The sequence below is a fragment of the Chenopodium quinoa genome, unplaced genomic scaffold, assembly GCF_001683475.1.
Source record: "Chenopodium quinoa cultivar QQ74 unplaced genomic scaffold, ASM168347v1, whole genome shotgun sequence".
Lineage (NCBI taxonomy): Eukaryota > Viridiplantae > Streptophyta > Magnoliopsida > Caryophyllales > Amaranthaceae > Chenopodium > Chenopodium quinoa.
The window spans coordinates 1963857-1979987 of NW_018743285.1; the positions used below are offsets into that span (position 1 = coordinate 1963857).

The window sequence follows — 16131 nt, forward strand, 5'->3', positions numbered from 1 at the left end:
CTTACATATGAAGTCTTAAAATAGAGGCAATGTAGGACATATTCATAAAAGTCATTTTAAGTTTCATTCAAAAAAAAAAAAAAAAAAACCGTCGGTATGACTATTTTAATGTTTTTTGCCCAACTTTTAAAAATTGTGCTCTTTACGTCTTTATGTTTGTTCCAATTGAATTATTACATAGATTTACATTTGAATAAATATAGAGTAGAAATATACGTAGTAACTATTTAACTATGATTATTAATCGATATATCTTAAATTATCTTATATGAGATCTTTTCAAATTTGTCTAGTTTATGGTTTCATCATATTAACTTTCATAGTTTAAATCAGACAAAAAATTAAGGTAGTAGTATAAACTTGAACTTGGAAAACATTATGTTAGCATAATTAAGTTAGCTTAGGGCCATCATGCCCAACACAAAATGACAGCCCGGCCAATTTAACAATATTGGTAGTTTAGCCAAAGTTTACAGAATTACAGGCCATACCTTCATGCCCTTTGCCTAGATAATATTTTTCTCGTGCCTATGCATAGTGGCCCAATTACAATTGCTTTTTTCGGTAACATTATTATTCCTGGTATTTTATTACAACCACTGTTTTGTAAAACTGGTACCAGTTTAACTTTTGCATTGTTTGTACATACTTTGATGTTTGATCTTAAATTCCTTACTATTATCGGATTTAATATTGTTTATATACAAAAGAAGCCCTCCTTGGGGAAAAATTATTCATACTTATCTGCAAATCATACGAGTATGATCGTATGATATAAGAATACAAACCGACGAGGGAAAATCCTCAAGCAACTACAATCCATATCCCACGAAAATGTACAAGCTAACTCATAAGCAACTATATTGCCCTTCCTTCTTACAAAAATGAACATCTTACACAAGATGGAATGAGTTATCTGGGCTTCTCAGTTGTTAATTGCTTTCACCAATCACCACTACTTCACTAATTGATAACCAAACTCATCTGCTAGTTTCATGCCCACCAAGACTGTCTTTTAGCTTCTGAAATTTGCACACTAAGCACACAGAGCTACCTCACTATCATCCTGGAGTACGACACCAATACTCACCCCAACCAAGCTGAGTAAATCCGCATTAACATTAACCTTGACTCTACCCACAGGTGGGGCAGACCAGCACTTCAGAAGTGCAGAGTAGCAAGAAGGTGCAAAGAAGATTTTGTTGAGATCATGTCAACAATAAGCTATCATTAGCAGCAGTAGCGGAGGGGGTGCGCCAATCATGCTCTCTAACACCCTTGCAACGAGCTCCCCTAACGGCCCAACATAACACCTTAACCTGCTTTCTCATCTCCTCCTCTAACTCCTGAAAGACCTCTAACAGACACCAGCTTCCCAAATTGCTAGTTTGCTACAGCTAGAGGACAGCACAATAGAGCATAATATCCACCCTACGGGTTAGCCCAACACACTACACACACACTCAACATGAAGTTAGCACACTTTTGCAGACTGTTATCATAAGTGAGCATATGCAGTAGATTGTACCTCACAGAAACCACACAAATCCACAGCTCCTCCGAAGTTCTGAGTTTGATCATTGCTGCCCTGAATCCCTGATTTTACTTGACAGTTGACATATAGAATCTCTGTATGAATTACGCTAAATCCTTATAAAAGATGACAAAGGCACAAAGGAGTATTTGACAAGCATCAGATCAATGTTCTAGTAATTCCCCGGGTCAGGTGTCAAATGTGTCATGCATCCACCAATCCCTAACTTGAAATAGTATGACACAATAAACATCGTCTCATTATTCATTTTGAATCCGAATGAGGAATCAAATTTGAATAGTAACTGAACTACTTACTCCGTTTTTTTATTAGATGCATCACTTTTAAATTCACAGACTCCTAAGCAATTTTTGGAGAGGAAAGAGATAGAGAGAAAGAAAAAAGTGGACCCATGTGATATGAGAGAGATAAAGAGAATTTATTAACCAAAAAAAAAGTGATGCATCTAAATTGAAACTTGCAAATATAAAAAGTAATGCATCTAAAATAAACGGAGGAAGTAAAAATTTAGCCTAAAGCTCCAACAAAAAGATTCTCAAATGTGATTTGCTTAGGTTGGTCTACGTTAGGGCATAATGTCGGTTTAACCAAAAAATTGGGTAGAATGTTTGGAATCATGACTGAAGTGTTCTAGTAATCTCAATCAACTATCCAAAAATGCTCAATGTATTCCACTGTAGTCATACGTATAACTGGCGTTGAAATCAAATGATCATATATGAATCACATTTCGTATCAATTGAGTGCTATATGAATGACCATAGCAAATGCTTAACAAGAAGCCACCATACAACAAACAATGCACACCTAGTTGAAAGGTAGCTGTCCTTACATCCATGGACTCGTTGCCCGATACACATTTGCTAATGTTCTCACTTCCATGACATAAGTTGAACTCAGCTTGCTGTGACCTAGTATATTCAAAATTCCTCTTAACTTGAATCCAGCTGAAATCAATGGGATCTTTAACATCTTTCAAGTTTTTGCAACCTTGAATTAAGAAGCTCCAAACCTGTGTAGTGATAATTGATGTACATTTGTGAAATTCTTGAGTCATGTCATCAAAAAACTTATTTTGAGTTTGAGTAAAAATGTAGTGGGACTTAAAGTTATCCATCAAGGAGCAGCCAGGGCAATTAACATCAGGAGCAGCTGAAAGATTTTGCAACTTGCCATTTGCAAAAGAATTCCAATATGGACAGCCAATAGATAGTAAGGACTGTCCAGCATCTATCCAGAAAGTCGCAGCAGAAGCAATCAAAGATGGCTCAGACAGAAAAAGATGGTGAGTTGCACCAGCAAGCAGCAAGCTGTATGCTGCACTAGTTCTGCTCATGTCAATGCTCAAGTGGTCCATTTTGCCACTCAAATTAGCACGCATCTTGTATGTAGAAATCAATGTAGTGTATGCATTCAAAGAGAGATAATGAAAGGGTGACAACTTGACATCTATAGCAAAATCTCCTTTAGTTTGCTCAAAATGTTGATTTAACAGGCCTTCAGAAAAGAGTCCTTCGAGCTTCTCACAGCACGATACAGGATCACCTACCTCCATATACTCCTCTATAGTACTATCCAACACATCACTCAACAATTCAATCGCTTGATCCTTATAATCATTGTCCGGAGTTTTTGAGCAACTTTTGGTAAAATTGGCACAAAACATCTCCTGAAAAAGTAAGACATGCTTTAATCTTTCCTTGGTAAGCATGATTGCTTCTAAATGAAGGAAAATTGACAAAGGCAAAGCTCCAGTGGGAAACTAAGGAGGTGCCACCAAGTTCAAAAGTAAGGCAGCACTATCAATTGTAGAGGCAAATTATAGCACTACATTAGAGAAATTCAAACAAACTACTTACATGCCTATTTGGTAAAACACCAGCAGTTCAACCAGAAAAGTTATGAAACATCCAACTATCTATGACTCAATTAAGTAATTAATTGGTTGACTACAGACAATCCAGGTACAGAGGTACTACACCAAACAACTCTTGCATCTGATTGGCTTATGTTTATAACCATGCTCATGCCTCACACTCCTTACAGCAGCTTTTAATGATTGATACTTGATTATAAAAAGTATGGATATTTTATTTGAAAATTTGTCAAAAATAAGCCAACCTTTGTTCGATTAGCTCAAAACAAGACAACCTTTTGATTAACTAAGAGTAGGTTAACCTTTATAAGATATTATTTTTAATCAAGTCAAGTAACCTTGAACCTGACTAACAAGTCACATTCCTATCTTTTTTATTTTTTGTTTTGATTTTTTATGGGAAAAGTCCTCCACTCCCCTATGAACCACCACCCGCCAGCCACCACCATCAAGCCATCCAGTGATCCAACCACCGTATGTCAATCCTTAAAGATGCAGATAACCGCATCACCCCGGTCACCAGGCCACCTTACCTCGCTAGATATCGACCTCCACTACTACCCGAATTTCCCACTAAACCCCATAACCGTCAATCAAATTTCCTTTCTCACCTTTAATATATGGTCTGCTACCCAAAATCGCCACCACCACCAAAACCGTACCTTAAACTGATCCCCAAATCAGAAATCAGCCTCTCATTTTTCTCTCTCCTCTACCCCAAAAGAAATCCTGGCCGTTCTGTCCACTGTCATTGTGGCTGCCGCCACCACCTGTGTCGCCAGGCACTGGTAATCGTGGTTGATTCGCTGCAATGCAAGTAATAGCCACCTACCCATGCTGCCTCCTTTTGGTCCTTTTGGATGAGGGGGAAGGAATTGGGTTCCAGTGGTTAAGTAGTGCCTCCTTTGTTAATGGTAGCTTTAAGGAGGAGAGAGAAATGGGTGGAGGGAAGGAAGAGAAAGAAGGGGACGGTTGAAGTAGGAGATAGAAAGGAATAAAAAAATAATAATTGAAATGCAATAAAAATATTTTTAAAAAATTAAGTTAAAAAAATTAAAATAAAATTTTAAATGTCAGACCAATAAAATAGCAACACTTGTCATATTAACTTGCTTAACAGGTTTTCAACAGGTTAAAACTCATTCAAAGAAAATACCTCATGAAGATCAACTTATTCTAAGTTAATCAAAATGTTGACTTATTTTGAGCTAACTGAGCAAAGTTTGACTTATTTTTGACAAATTTTCCTATTTTATTTTCATCTTCAGTTCATTTCTAATGATAATCCAGCATACAAATATTACGTACTTACATGCTCTCTCCATACCTAAAGTCATCTTGTTTGACTGATCCTTTAATATTAGAAATTAATGCATGGAATTTGAACCATAAATCGTATATATACATATATTGTGATTTTCATTCTATCCTATCAAATTATAGAACTCAACTTGCACCATTTGTTAGACTGAATCAAATTTTTGGCCATCCATAATCTTCACCATAACAAAATCAACTCATCCCCTTCATAGGTTTAAAAAGCTATTACAAAATGAAAAGAAAAAAACAAATAAACCACTAATCCCTTTGTCATTTGATTCTATTTTTGTGGTGAAAAGCACCCAGTTAGAAATTACAACCAATTTAGATGGGGGTGTTTACTATTTTGTCCATCCTTTGTAACTCATTTGCCCATTTCCTTTGGAACTCCATTAGTCCAGTTATTCCACTCATATTTCACCAAAGGGGTAGTCATCCAGACACAATCTAGCATACTTTCTTCCTAATACCAAACTGTACTGTGTGAAAGTTGACTTCTACAGTTCTACTTGTAGTTGTTACTTTTACTAGTGCTAAAGGGTCACTCCTCAGACTGCTCAGGTTTCCTATTGCCCATTACCACACTAAGTCTTGGTAAACCTGTTCTAAGTTCCACTTGGGTTTCTTCTTATCCACTTCCATCCTATTTTTCTAACTGTCTAAGATTGCTCTTCAAGTAATTGTGTTGAAATTCTTCCATACTAGTGTTGATTTTTTACCACTCACTAACCCAATGGCTACATAGTACATACTCTGTCCTTGATGATCACACCCCCCTCCCCACGGATCTAATCCTCGGTGATAGATGATAGATAAATACCAATCTATATAATCCATTAGTTCGAACATCATTTGCTTACTTTTGGGGGCTTGACCAAAGTAGAAAAAACAAGTGATGCGAAGAAATATCTCCTCACAACAGAGACAAGAGATTTTATGTAAGAGACCATTACATATTTACATATATATTGCATAAGGGCCAACAAAGAGTAGAAACAATATGAAAGACAGAAGAAGTAGATACATAAGCACTCATGTTTCCTGATGCTCCTAGAAAAAAGTACTTATTCTTCTTTTGACAAATGACACACTTGCTACACCAAGCCCTGTTAAGATGGTTACATCATCTATATATAATAGACCAAGACTATCACACTTACATACGTCTAAATAGAGCCATATTGCATGTCCTGCAAAATCCTAAATGAGGCACGACCTAAATGTGTTGGACCCTGAAGGGGTTTAATGACCCTCAGTCCTAACCAATCAACTTCCATTGAAGGGGCCTTAATTTAGAAATAATTTCGTATCTAATGTTATAAAACAAAAACCCTAGATCTGTCGATTGAAAGCCAAATACACAACACCTTCAATCAAGACACTAAAGCATTTGTTTAAGGTGAAGCACTAATCCACCATCTTATTACTCATCAATGGTAGGCCAAGCTGCTTGTCAGCATTCTACCCCAGCTAGATGTAAAGTAAGTCTCCATCCTTTCATCTTCCCTTCTCCTTAATTCTTTACTACCAGCTCCTATTTTAAATAGTTTCTTTTCTCTGATTATTATATCTAATCACCTTCAAAACAAGGTGTAATCCTACAATGTCATGAAAACTGTCAAAACTAAAAGATTTGAACACCTACTTTCATGAGAGTACTCAACAGGTCTTATTATTTTCACCACATACACAAGGTCACTTATTTATTAATCTGACCTTTTCACATAATAATTTTCTTTCACAATTATCACTGTAGGCAATTAGTAGGATTTTAAAGATCCATGTTATGAACTCATAATAAATTTCTGAATTACCCAATGAATCCATGTATCATTGAATTATGCAACTTGAAAATCAGATACATGGCTTTACACCTTTAGTCAATCCTTATCCATAATCCAGGGTAACATGTCTCTACTCGCTAAGGTGAATTTAGAATCATTGTGCACATGCATGTTATTCTTGAGATGATAACTTGGACAAACAAATAATTTTAGGAGTTTGTCTTGTAAATCACGTATACAATATTACAGCAATGTATGAGACAAATTAAATGTAGGTAAAAAGGTTACTGAAAAGGAAATATATACTTCATATGAAAAACGTAAGGAATCTTTAATGATAGTCCACTTGTATAACATTTCGGGTAGCATTTGAAAAATGCAGAGATAACATATGTATACCATTTCATGGACTGGTGATCCAATCGCCGAGGTCAACCAAGCCATACGTATGTTATCTCTCTGATTTGACATCCTTAAATTTCTAGAACCAGTACAAAATGACATGCTCATCCTTAGGCATAACAAAACAAACTCAACAAAGCCATACAAGTTTTATGCAAGTTGTAGCAGCAACTTTTGAAAATAAAAGTATTTCTTGAAAAATAGACCTACCTGCAGAGCATGATCAACATAATCGTGAGGTATTGCGCTACACCGTTTACAACTACACAAGAATTTGTATTCCAGCAACAACTCTGATTGCCTCAGCGCCTACAAAATTGACAGAAAACAATTATAGCACAGATTTGCAAAGATCTAAAGAATATTAGGGAGAAGCTGAGTTCTAATAATTTTTAGAGAAAAAGAGAAGAATACCATGAATCTGCATAAAAAATAAATAAAAAATAAAAAATAAAAAAAGAAAGATAACACGACAAAATACGAATTTTACATCCTAAATTTGTTTATTACTTGTGCTTTCTCCCTCATAAAAAATATTCACATGGTTTTTGTCCATAACCTCTTTGGTTTGGGATTCCTGAAGTGTCAGTCGTAATATTTCAGCTAGTAAAATTGCTTGCGAGTCTAAATAAGGAAGCTATATTTACCAGCAACTTTAGTTTTAAGCATGCCGCATTGTTCAATACATGATGAAATGGACTTTTTCATGTAGTTGTAGCAATTTGAGTATTTAGTACAGAGTAACAATCATCACATGTGGAGACGTGTGCGCGTGTGTGTGGGGGGGGGGGGGTGGGGGGAGGTTTTTTTGCAACAAACCATGGACCACTCATGACTGGAATACTTAAAGGAGGAAGGGAAAGCAGAACCTTGAAGAGCAACACTAGTGGAGCAGCAGTTAGCAGAGCAACAGCACAAATGACTAATGGGCTAGGTGTTGGGTAGGAAGGATCCTTGGTGACTTGGCTTTTGCTGAGTGAATTATGTACATATAAAATGGGCAAGAGGGTCAGGAAATAGGCAGCTTATGTGTGTAGAAATCGGGTAATGAGAGGGGTGACCTAAAGCCACCAATTTTGCCAATTTTGGAGATTTGTAAGTTGTAACCAGAAGTTACGGCTTGTAAGAAATCCTTTTTGCATTAATCAAATAGCCTGTTATTTTCTCAAACATCTCTTAGTATTTCTGTGCTTATGTTCATATTTGTAGATGGTTCATTACATCTTTGTACAGCTGCAGCGGCAGGGGCAGGGGCAGGGATTAGTAATCTCACTATAAGATTGTACCAGAAAATACTCTCGTAACCCAAAATATGCCATTTCTACTCACAAAATCAGAACTCATACGCACTTTGATTAGTAATTTCACTGCCATGTGAAGAGGATACTTCGTTTGAATCCGAATCATGCTCATCAAATAATTTGACACAATCACCAAAACACTATACCAGCTTCTTAGTCAATGTTACATTATCATCAAGGATAAAAACAAGCTACCAGAGGCCCATAGGGGGCGCTGCATTCCTCCAATTATCACCTCATCTCTCTAATAAAATTGATTGTAGGGGCACACGCTTCCATTCCTAATGTTATATCATATAAGCTATCTTACTAGAACACTTCATTTCATCTCAAGGACCTGTGTCAGATCCTTGACACTCCAACATGAGAATATACATTTTGACACTTCATTCTAGGCCAAAAATATGGGAAAATTCAATAAAATCTGAGTCAGACACTTGGACTTGAAACGGTTTACGATACAAGTACCCAAGACAGTAACATAGCATAAGAGAACCTTAACCTGTATCATACATTCACAAAATTACTAGTTTGCTACAGAAAAAAAATATAATAATAAACAATGGAATTCAAGGTCTTAACCTAACATAGGTTTCTGATATATTTCCACCCAATTTCCTCTTGACCTCACACCTTTTCTAAAAACATATCTTCTAGATGATCAAGAACCGGACACCACAAAGAAGTTTCCAGCACTCAGTATTCCAATGCTGCAAGATTATGGAACAAGGTTCCTGCCTTTGCTGATTGATAAAATCTAATATCCTGTTTTGGATCCATGATTACAGCTCAGACCTAGAGGATACTGGGAAGTACTTTTCTTTATAATGTATCTTAAAAATAGCATAATGATGCACAAAACATAGCAAGCTCCTTTGCCACAGTCAACGCTTCATGTTTCTTTACTACAGTTATTCCCTTAATCCTTTCCACGCATGAATAAAACCAACCTATTTTTTTAGAACTCTTCCAAATAAATGAGGGCGTCCATAATTATTATATAACAGCCCATTACTTGCCCATATAGTTTATTCAAAAACCCATGACCCTACCCCCTCTGACCCCTTTCCTGATACCAACATCCCTTGCTAAGATATACGCTACATATAATACTGCCTCTATATCTCCTTTCCTACCCCTTGCTTCATCTATTTAACAAAATGGCTATTCTCCCTGCATCCATTGCATAAGTCTTCCTAGCTTATGTATAAAACCAAAAGCCACTTGGACCAATTAACATGTTTGTGATTTCGTGATTATTGTGTTATAGATTAGTTCAGGAACCTAAAATAAAGTCTTTCAGCATTTTCAATATCATGAAACTGTTTACCCCATCAACAAACCTCCTCAAGGATGCAGGATCCACTTCATAACATACACTCTTTGCCAAACCATCCCATACAACATCTAGGTAGAACAAAAAATGTTGCAAAAGAATATTAATCCCAACCCACATAGTTTATGACATTCTGTTAAAACATAACAAGAGTACCCCTAGGTAAATATCACAAGAATATAAATGATAAAACTTAAAATACAAATATAAACAAATCCTCAAAGTAAGAATTTTTCTTTGTTAAAGAACTGTAGACAATCTCTATAACTTAAAACAGTTTGTATATCTCTATAACTTTCTCCAAGTTTAATCCAGCACTGAAACTGGACAGACTATATATTATCCTTAACCTATTTCGTTATTCTATTATTTGAACTGCAGTATTTGACTATAATGCCAAATACAGTATTCAATTCAGTCATTCATACAGTATTAACTCCCAAATTAGGCATAATTATTAGCACTAACTTAAGACTAGCACTAGTTGCTCCAGCTGCAATGCTAAATTAAGAACATTAAACGCCAAAATGATACGTCATTAATCACACCAAAGTCACAAAGGCACCTACTTTCATTCCATACAAATGCAACATACATAGGAAGGAAAGGTGATCATCAGCAATGTTAGAAGAAGTTTACCGTAGGCCGCAACAAATCGGTATATGTAATTGTCACCTCCTCCCCTCTTTGAATTCCCTTGATACTTCTAACAATTATTCTTGGACCATAATTCCCATCTCCTACATCTCATTCAAATCAACAAAATCAATCTACTTTCTACAATAAACTCAGTTACCAAATGCAAAGCCTTTTGCATTAAAAAACTAACCTTTAGCCAAATTACAAGCAGTACTATCACCTCTATCTTCCATCTGCATATTAAACCACAAAACAACACTATAATTAGACCCCGAAAAAAACACAGCAACACTAACACAAACATCAATTCAAAAACACAAAAAGCAAATACATGAGCTGCATCACCACAAGGGAAAATCCGCATTGCCGCCGACGACAACAAAGAACCACCATTGAAACCCTCCTCCGAAACCGGAACAAACCAGAAACACGAATTCGGAGAACAACTATGATTAATCCAAGAGAAGCAACAATCATAAACCCCAATTCCAACCCTAACACCATTAAAATTAATTTCAACAGCATTAGTAATTACCAAACACAACACAGCCTCCTCCAACTCACAATCAAAATCGGACTCAAATTCGGAATCTCTATCATTTCTCATCGCCCGTGCCATGGCCATAACCCTAGCTCCAACCCTAACCCTAGATAAATCCCTTTCATCGGAATCAAATTTGTCTCGATTAGTGAGGAGACCGAGGAAACGAGGAGAGAGAGGGGGGGAGTGAGAAGGGAGGAGGTGAAGAAGGCGGAGAGAGAGGCGGAGGTCGGAGGAGTCGGAGTGAGGGAAGAGAGAAGGGTTGGAATGTAGGAGAGAGAAAAGGTGGTGTTCGCCGGAGGAGTAGTGAAGAGATGCGTCAATGGTGGAGGAGCAGCCGCCATTAGAGCAGTATTGGATGAAGGTTTCGGATTTCGCGGTGGCGGGGAGAGGGAGGGAGCAGGAGGAGCAGTGAGAGGAGAGAGAAGAATTGTAGAGAGAGAAAGCAAGAGGTGGTAATGGAGGTGTTATGTCTTGTGAAATTGGGATGTTTTCCTTTGCTCGCATTTCCATGCTTTTTTGATTTTCAAGTTTCCCGGGAAATGTAGTTACTACTCCTGCAGTCCTGCTTGTAGAGTTGTAGTTGTACATACCAAGTCTGGACTCTGGAACACGCGTCCGGATACTCTAGAGTTGGAAAATCACAGCCACCCATATAAAATTATAAATCAATGGTTTTCAGAATTCAACCCTCCATTAACTTTTTACTATCTCCGTTTTTTGAGTTTAGCACTATTCACTCACTTCTCATTTATCGTGCTTTGTGCTTTGTACATAATGAAAAATATAGTCGTATGGGATCTTGTTACATTCGTCACGATATATTTTCAAAATATCAACTTTTCATAATTTTTGTTTATCAGTCATTAAAGATATTAATGGTTGAAGTTGTGCATTGACAAACGTGACTAAAGAAACATGTCAACTAAAAAGAAACAGAGGTAAAAAAATTTTTAAAATCACTATTCACCCCAATTACATATTTTACTCGTATTTTATATTTTCACCTCTTTCACTCCATTCTCTCTCATGGGTCTCCATTCTCCTAAATGACCAAAATTCCTCATCGGCAACCTATGGCATTTTTCATCTTTCGATCATCAACAAATAACCATCAAAGTATCACCTGGCATCTAATTAAATCAGATTTGTATTTCTTGAAATTGTAATTTTGGGTGGTTTTATTTTGGTCCAATTAGATAAATGTTGGGGGTTTTGATTCTCTATATAATCTTTGTGAACAATACTTGCGTAAGTGTTGTTGTTGATATATTGTGTGCAATAATACTCGTAATTGTTTTTTCGTCAATTAGAGCTTAATGAGTTTAATTATGCTGCTCTTATTTATAATTAATTTTAAAATTTGGGGAAATATTATCTTCATTTTATCATGGTTAATTAGTTTATACTTGGTTTAGGACCTTTGACTGATTTTGATTGCATAGTACTTAATAGAACTTTTGTTGCTTTCCACCCAATTTATTTTACTTTTTTGATTAAGCTGGTGAATTTTGTTGCCCCCATTGAAATTATGGTGTTCCTAATTTATACTGCAAATATTGTTGTAATTAGTAGAACTTATGTTCAAGTATATGACAAACTACCTTAACTTATACTAGTATGACAAGCTACCTCTCCCACTAGAGGTTACCTACTTGAATTTGGTATGCCACTAATATCTAGCCTATTAACTCAATATGGTAAAGCACTGTGCTAAAGCACACAAGAGAAGTAGGTTCAAATTCTACATAGGCTACAAGATTATGAACAAATGTTTGAGCTGTGATAAAACTAATTGAGATAATTACTACCTTTGTTAAATGTTTTGTGCAATTTTGGAAGAGTTTACTGTTACCAAAGCAAAATTTAAGGGACAAATATTAGGAAAAGTTTTGAAAAGTAATTAAAGTAAGAGGAGAGAGAATATGGGACCCGCACACTTGCAAAAGGGTGGGGAAATCTAATTTTTTCTAGGAGGGAATTGTTTTGCCTCCCATTTTTTTACCAAAAATTCAAATTACTCCCTCTGTTTTTTTTTTTATTTGCATCATTTTCCTTTTATGGATTATGCATCACTTCTATATTTAGTAATTTATACTATATTTTATCATTTCTCTCTCTTACTTTAAACCCCACTCAAATTATTTTATCATTTCTCTCTCTTCCATGGCCCCCACTTAAATAATAAAAATATATATCATCTCTCACATACTTTCTCTTTCATGGTCCCCATCTTACTTTGACTATAATAATTTATTCACCGACTCACAATATTATATTACTCTCTTAAAACTTTGTGCATTCCCAAGTGATGCAAATAAAAAAAACGGAGGGAGTGAATGAATTTAGAGGGGGGTTTAGTTTTCCCTCCGATTTTTTCACCAAAATTTACATAACAATCAAATTTGAATCTGCATTCAAAAGCATTCATACACCATTTAAAAGGCTTATAAATACCAGCCACCAACATCCAAAAGCATTCAATGTTCTACCATTAATTATAGACCAAAGAGAGAAGCAAATTTAGAAATGTTTAATCCAAAAGTTAACACTAACTACCCATGATTAGCCCATATTTACCCAAAAAAAAACTACCCTAAACTACAATTAGTGCTAAAAGTCTTCAATCTTCATCATCTTCATCATCTACCAATCTTCATCACCTACCATATTCACCTAGGGCAGCTTCACCTTCCAAAAAAAAACCAACAACCAGCACTATATCATCAACCCTAATCTGAGGACAAGAGACAAGCCATGGCAGAATTTATTGATGCTCTTTTCTTTGATATTGATTGACTACTAACAGAGGAGATAATGACTCCATTCGAATATGGACAAGATGAGGAAATGCAGGATGAAGACTTGGACCACACAGAAACAGAAGAAGAAAATATGCAAGAAGAACAAGACATTCTGCAACAAGGCACACAATCTGACCACATCCAAGATGAAGTTGAAGATGACCATCAAATGCAAGATATCAATGATTATGCAGGTCAACAAATAGACAGGAAACAACTCACTTTACAGCAAAGAAGGGAAATTGTTGATGCAATGTTGTTGAAAATGCAAGATTCAAGGGGGCACAAGAAGCTTTTATCAGTCCAATTATGAATTCCTATAGTCAGTCCCTTTACATCTAAGACAATCAGAAAGAAGTTATATAGCTACCCTGAAGATTTCTCATGTCACTCTTCATAATTTGAAGAAAAGGGTAAACTGAGAACACACACAAGTAATAACAAGTTTGCACTGACTTCATATCACAAGGTTGCTAGGCTAAAATGGGTTCTGTCTCATATTAACCCAATGACAGCAAATGAAGACCCCACTTTTGTGGACATGAGCAATGTCATACACATAGATGAGAAATGGTTCTATCTCAATCTTGGGAAGAGGATATTTTAACTCATTTCTAAAGAGGAAGATCCATACAAGGCACAACAATCAAGGAGGTTCAAGTTAAAGGCAATGTTCATGACAATCATTGGCAAGCCACTATATGACACAAATGGGGAGTTACTCCATGATGGGAAGTATGGTATCTTCCCATTCACTGTCAAATAGAGAGCTAAGAAGTCAAGTAAAAACAGAGTGGCTGGCACATGGAAACAAAGGCACTGCAAAATGTGAACAAAGAAGTCATAAGGGAGATGCTACTGATCAAGGTCATACCAGCTATTGTGTCAAAATGGCATCCATGTATGCCTAAAAATGTGATCATTCAGTGGGACAATGCTAGGCCACACCAAGTTCCCAGAGATGAAGAATTCATAGCAGCAACAACAGCAAATGGATTCAACATTCAAATGGTTTTCCAACCAGCTCAATCACCTGACTTGAATGTGTTGGATTTAGGGTTGTTTAGGTCAATTCAGTCTTTACAATATCAATCTTTTCCTAGCACTCTAGATGAGCTAATTGAGAAAGTCATTGAGTCATATGATACATTCAATACTAAAGTGAACAAGTACATTTGGGTGACTTTGCAGAGATGTATGATCAAAATTCTAAAGGCTCAAGGTGGAAACAAGTACAAAATACCACACATGAACAAGAAAAAGCTTGAAAATCTAGGCATTCTGCCAGATAAAGTTGAGGTGAAGAAGGAAGTAGTGATGGAGGCTGTGGAGTATCTAAACACTATGTTTAGGCCAACAACTCAAGGAACTCAAGATGCAGCAGAAGAATGGAGGTTGATGCAGACTAGGGGATACATCAGACCAAAGCAGAAGCAGAAGACCAGAAGAACATGGACTGCCACACATAACCACTTAACTTTTTTTTTCCCTTTCTTTTCTTTTATGTCCGTGTTAATGAAAAGGTGGTTAGGTGTATTTTGTTTATTAAGGTGAACCAAAATTCTAAGGCAGTCAAATGTATCAACTTTTGATCATATAATGGTCCATATGTAACACATTTTGAATGGAATGAAAAGCAACATCATTTATTTGGAGTGGACAAAAAAACCCATTAGAATAATCATTGTTTTTTTTTAATACAATACTTCAACACAAGGTTACCTCAACAACAACCTCAGTACAGAAATTGTTGGAGCAGGACTCTTGTATGAAGTGAAATTCAAAAGAGCCCCTTCATCATTTGGATTACCAACTAACAATCAAGCCAAGGGAATGGGGGACTCATTTGTTCAATGTCACAAAGCACATTTATTGGGACTACTTGGTGTATAATTAGAGGCAACATAAGAAGGGACTCATTTATATACAAAATCAATAAAATAAAGGGACTTATTGTGTATCAAACAGTTCTCTCCACAAATGATCATTGAGAACATCATATGTCGACAATAGTGCAACAACACAATAGCAAGCAAACAATAGCATCATCATTCATCAACCAAATCCACCTCTGTACCATCCATCAGTAGTCTAACAACTTAACAACGCAAAAACTCAATAAATCCAACAACATTCACATAGGCAACAACAACTAAATCCAACACGTACAGAAACCCTAAATTCCATCACAGTCAGATAAAGAAGCACCCAACATCATGAAAACATACTCAACAAAAGAAATCACCACAATAGGTAACCAGCAAAACCAAGAGGGACTCATACCCAATTTTAAACATCAATCAACATGAAACATGCTAAAGAAACAAAGGTAAGGGACTCAAAATATTTTTAAAGAAGTGTTAGGGTTAGAGATTGTTACACAAGCAGTCACTCAGAGGGTTGAACCTTAGGGTTCATCCTCCTCACATAGTGCTATAAACAAGGCCCGGAATGTCAGCAACTTCAACGGGGGGAGCAGTGGTGTCCTGCTTCTTGGAAGGAGGGGATGAATCCTCCACTGTCTTTGGCTCATCGTATGAGATTACAATAATCTCAGTCGAGTTAGCATCCAG

General features: G+C 36.3%; 1 protein-coding gene across 1 annotated transcript; it reads right to left on the reverse strand.

Annotated features, from left to right (window-relative positions):
* Nucleotides 1-514: 514 nt before the first annotated feature.
* Nucleotides 515-11287, reverse strand: LOC110735695 (protein SET DOMAIN GROUP 41-like). Its single transcript, XM_021915882.1, has 5 exons — nt 10545-11287; nt 10404-10446; nt 10214-10314; nt 7148-7246; nt 515-3224 (listed from the first exon to the last, which is right to left on the reverse strand). Exons 1-5 carry the CDS (start codon nt 11265-11267, stop codon nt 2268-2270), a joined length of 1923 nt encoding a protein of 640 aa, XP_021771574.1. The 5' UTR covers nt 11268-11287; the 3' UTR covers nt 515-2267.
* Between the last annotated feature and the right edge of the window lie 4844 nt (nt 11288-16131).